At 34.1% G+C, this 5,009-nt stretch overlaps 1 protein-coding gene across 3 annotated transcripts; it reads right to left on the bottom strand.

The window, feature by feature from the left end:
• Positions 1 to 580: 580 nt before the first annotated feature.
• LOC112797045 (uncharacterized) lies at positions 581 to 3,763 on the bottom strand. 3 transcript variants are annotated; one of them, XM_072235753.1, is made up of 8 exons: positions 3,542 to 3,763; positions 3,211 to 3,433; positions 2,781 to 2,873; positions 2,563 to 2,694; positions 2,359 to 2,469; positions 2,188 to 2,270; positions 2,048 to 2,105; positions 581 to 855 (listed from the first exon to the last, which is right to left on the bottom strand). In XM_072235753.1, exons 2-4 carry the CDS (start codon positions 3,421 to 3,423, stop codon positions 2,566 to 2,568), a joined length of 435 nt encoding a protein of 144 aa, XP_072091854.1. In that variant the 5' UTR covers positions 3,424 to 3,433; positions 3,542 to 3,763; the 3' UTR covers positions 581 to 855; positions 2,048 to 2,105; positions 2,188 to 2,270; positions 2,359 to 2,469; positions 2,563 to 2,565. The 3 variants fall into 3 exon arrangements, with proteins under 3 accessions (XP_072091854.1, XP_072091855.1, XP_072091856.1); XM_072235754.1 differs by having other exon boundaries at positions 2,423 to 2,469; positions 3,542 to 3,743; XM_072235755.1 differs by lacking the exon at positions 2,188 to 2,270 and having other exon boundaries at positions 2,423 to 2,469; positions 3,542 to 3,743.
• Between the last annotated feature and the right edge of the window lie 1,246 nt (positions 3,764 to 5,009).

The following is a 5,009-nucleotide window of genomic DNA, read 5'->3' as shown; positions in this document are numbered from 1 at the left end:
TAATTGAGTGCACTAATTTTATATTCAAAATATTGCAAAAAAGTCCTGATGGTTCTAATTTTCAACAACCAAACATCAAGTAAATAAACATTCATTTAATATATTTTTACCAAAACAAGGCAACAAAAAAGGGAAGATTTCATCATATCAGATTTGATATTGAAGAAAGAAGCTTCACTCTTGAAGATCTACATTACATATTTGACAATCCTCTAAGAATGAATTCAAGAAAAAAGAAGCAAGCAAGGATCTCAATTAGCAATCTATTATTCGGCAAAATAGCACATAACCATCATTCAATTAAATAGAAAGGTGCAAGGTTACCTTCTAATTTACCACGAACTAAATCATAGTCTAATCCTAGTTCCTCACTCTAAATATGAATTAAAAAATTAAATTTCAGGTATTTGAAATCTCGAATTAGTAAAAAAAATATTACTTAAAGCTAAAGAAGGAAATAAGGAAAGAAAAGTCATTTATTTTTTATTTTAGTGTTCAAAGATTATATTTTTTAGCAAAAAAAAAACGAATTCTTTTTTCTTTTGGCTTTAACGCTTAAAGATATTATTCACAACGAAAATACAAGAAAGATCAGCCGAGAGTACTAATGAATGTATTTGACTAGTGTGTAAGCAGTACCAAAAAAACTAACTATAACTTGAATGATTTAAGAGACCCGACAGGACTCTTAACATGATAAGGTAAAATTAGCATTTTGACTATTTACTTAAAACCCTTTTCTTTTAATATATACATTTTATTGATTGACCAATTTTCAGAATAGCTTCCACTTCTGCTCCAATGCATCACAGATAAGGCCTACGCAGCATTTTGCACCAAGTGGATAATCAGAAACTGCAAAGTAAACAAAAACATAGCATTACTTTTAACTATTATATCCTCAAAAACATGGTTCGAACAGGTTTCTCGAAATTAGAGAAGATTTAAAGATCCATCAACAGGATAATAATATCTGAGTTGTTAGGAGCCCAGGCGTTGGGAGTATGGGAAACATTAGACTGCCCATTATCCACCCTATCCTTGTTTAGTGGTACAACTCTATATGCCCTAAAGGGCTATTACCTCCCAACCTAAGGGGCTAAATTCTCACTTAAATTATAGTGGATCTTAAAAGTGTTGAAAATGATTATTTCACCATTTATATCGTGGCCATCAGTTTACAACACAATCAGCAAGATTTGCACACTGCTAGAGAAACTAGAACTTCCTATTATAAATGGAAACACACACGATAAGAAAGATCAAGTCTCTACTCTCCTACAAAAGAAGTGCAACCTTAGCTTAAGAATAAGTTTATAGGTAATAGAGGGATCAAAAAGAAAATGTGGCAAAAGAGAATCAGTTTTCTTGTTTTGGAGTTCAAATATATAAAGGAACAAAGATGATTTCAAAGGGAAGTATTTTCCCTTCCCCCACCGAAGTCCCTCTTCTGTTCCCTCTCCAACTTGACAATGAGAGCCACCTACCTACATTTATAACTTCTAAAAGATATCAAAGTCCAATATCATTCCCTTGCACATTAATAAATCTAATGAACTTCCATTCGATTCCATTGTTATTCTCCCAAAAAAGAGGATAAATTTTATTCCATTTCTTTCCTTTCCACTTCGGTCCATTCTAATTAGTTCTATCCTATTCCATTAATGAAAAAATATCTACAAATAATATTAGTGAGACTAATTCAACCTCCCTATCATTTAGTATGAAATTCTTTGTAATCTTGATACCTAGATAAAATTATAGACTGAACAATGTGCTCAAAGTTTCAGCAATATTAAGCAAGTTAAGACCATATAGATCATTATAAATGAAATATCCAAAATAAAGATATCCACTCTAAAGAGCTTTCACATCTTCCTAGATATTTAGGACAAGTTCCTCCTCAATTATTAAATTCTATAAACCGAAAACACTTTAAAGATACATAATAATTTATTACTCCAATTATTTAGAGTTGAAGTATGTGTAAATAAAAGAAGTAAACTAGATCTAAGAAATTCAAACGTATTACAATTTAATTTAATACCAGAAATGTAATCATGTGTATTGTCCCTTTTTACTTTTCCATTTACCATCGCACCCACCTGAAAATAGATAAGAATCTACCATGATGAATAAAACTCAAAGATCAAAGGCATTCTATTTCATTAATAAAATAAAGTGTACCACAAAAACAGGAGTCACGTCATCACTTAGGTCACAGACATAGTCATCTATGTCGACCAACATTTCTGAGCTATAAGATAGGCCTGCATGTTCCACAATAACATTGTTTACCAATGTGTGTCTAAAGATTAACAAAACCTGAAATTAGATCTGAACAACTATACAACCAACCTATAATATGATAATTGACTGGTAAATGACGTGTCACAGGCTCTTCAAGAACACGAATAAGTACCTCATCTGTATCTTTAGCACGAACACAAGACTTTCGAAGCAAATCCACTAGATATTTTAGAAACAATTTTAATTAGTTAAAATTAAAAAAAAAGGGTTTTATATCTAATAAAAGAGTGAAACTAAGAACAAATGACTTACCTATTAGACCACAGAATCGTTTGCAAGTTCGAGGAATGCGAACATGTGGCTTGATTTCAAATAAATTTTTATGAATATAGAACCCACCAAACCATATTTATTAAGTGGACTATCCATAATACTCCGGAGTGCCTGAAAAGTATAACAAGTAAAAATCACTTATTCTTGAAAACTTTCTTCTTGCTAGAACTTGAGTAGTTAGTGTACATAGTACAAACCTCAAAAACAATATCAGGTCCATAATCATTAAGATTCTTGTTTTGCTTCAACAGAAGGTTGGCATCATCATGCGAATTGAGGATTTTCCACTCCTAAAACAAAACCCCCTCATTGAATTAAGAAGGAATCAATTTAATTTCCTACATCTAGGATTAATGTATACATCATCATTTTATCTATTAATCCCCTTTGAAATTAAGGTCTGCATGGTAGGGCTGCATAACTAAAGTCACCGCCCTACTTATTCTCTAGGCCAAGGGCAAAACCACATGCATTGACAAGCAATGTATCCCAGTCTGAACATAAACACAACTGAGCCATGGCATGCTTTAGTTCTCAAAGGGGTGTTGGACAAAGAAAGTGATATGTATTTATCTATCATAACATTATGAAATATATGTCCAATCAATGTGGAAAAAGAAAAGTAACCTTTCTAACGAGTCCTTTCTTGAGTGAAGCGTTTTCCAGTATAAATATGGCACGAGACCTAACATTATGATCCTGTGGAGAACCAAGCACCTTGTCCACTTCTCCAATTTTACTATCACGTTCTCTTGGCTCTTCATCCTCTTCACTGCATTGAGTTTGTTTCACAGACATCTTACGCTTCAGTCTACTACTGTTTGCACATGGAGTGAGCATATTGTAATGTCTACAATAACATCCACCAATTGAGAACAATCCCTCCATCAGTAATTATTGTTATAGCAAATTAATTAATAAATGAAAACTGAAAAAAAAAAGGGAAGAAGGAATTCACCAATCACGGAGGCGAGACGAAGGGGAGACCAGTGACCAAACGACGGCAGCGGAGAGGACACCAAACCAGGGGCCAGAAGATTAACCGCGAACCAGAAGCCACTAGTCCACAAAGAGACGCCGGCGACGGAATGTGTGAGCAAAGCTGCCGCTGCTTCTGCGTGTGTTAGAATGAGTGAGACCGCGGGGCACTGGAAGGGAGCGAATTAGGTATTTATTAGACACGTAGATAAATACAAGAGTAATTACTTAAATTAGTGCCAAAGATTTTAAAATTAGACATTTTAATTCTTAAGAAAAATTAATATACAGATCAATTTCCAGGTTTTATTTTAGTAGACAAATCATGCCCTCCAAAGTTTCTGTAGAGCATCAGAGATGAAGATCAATTTGGACAAATCAAAAGTCATGTGCTCTAAAAATGTCATTAATAGAAAGAAGGAGCTTTTTACTGGTGTCTCTTCTATCCGTTTTACCCAAGATTTGGGTAAATATCTTGGAGTTAATCTTCACCATACTAGAGTTACTAGAGCCTCTTTTAATGATATTGTGAATAAGATCAAAGATAGGCTTGCTAACTGGAATGGCAGACTTTTCAATAGAGCCGATAGGCTTTGTCTCATTAATTCAGTAGCGGCTTCCATTCCAACTTATCGAATGCAGGTATCTTTGTTCCCTTCTTCTGTATCTGATAAAATTACTTATATGATGCGGCTTTTTCTGTAGAAAGGAAAGGTTGATGGAAGAGGTTTAAGTCTGACTAATTGGAATACAGTTATCACCGCGCTAATGTTGCTCTGATAAGGAAGCTAATTTGGCAGCTCTTTAACTGTCCGAAAAAATTTTGGGTCTAACTAATTTTTCATAAATACCTCAAAAAGTTTGATACTAGTCTCTTCATGCCTCCCAAAAATACAGCTCATGTATGGAGGAGTATTTGCAAGGCCTTTAATCTTTTAAGAGATGGTTTCACATGGAATATTGGTCCTCTTAACTAATCTTTTTGGTTTGGAAAATGGAGGATGGAAGGTCCCTTGGCGAAGGAAGTATCATATGTTCATATTTCTAATTTTGAGAATAATATCAGTGATTTTTTGGGGGATGAACAGTGGAAGCTTGAGAGGTGTCATACTTCCTTACCTGACTTTGTTAAACAGAGTATTCTTTCGTATAATTCAGATTGTCAAATGAGTGAGGGGGCTAGTTGGAGGTGGTCAGCAACCCCTTCCAATATTTATTCTTCTAAAAATGGCTACTTATAGCTTTGTAAATGTGTTTTCGGTTGGGAGGAGCAGACCAATTGGCTTTGGTTATGGCGGACCCAAATTTCTGAAAATTACAAAATTTTCATTTGACTATGTATTCATAATGCAATCCCCACAACTGCTTTTCGATTTCATAGAAGTTTGGGCAGTTCTGATTTGTGCCCTCAGTGTAATACGAAACCTAAAACAATTTTTCACTATCTC

This window comes from Arachis hypogaea, chromosome 4 (genome assembly GCF_003086295.3).
Source record: "Arachis hypogaea cultivar Tifrunner chromosome 4, arahy.Tifrunner.gnm2.J5K5, whole genome shotgun sequence".
In the NCBI taxonomy this organism is placed as follows: domain Eukaryota; kingdom Viridiplantae; phylum Streptophyta; class Magnoliopsida; order Fabales; family Fabaceae; genus Arachis; species Arachis hypogaea.
The sequence above is the reverse complement of the archived record's forward strand: the minus strand, read 5'-3'. Positions and strand labels throughout refer to the sequence as shown.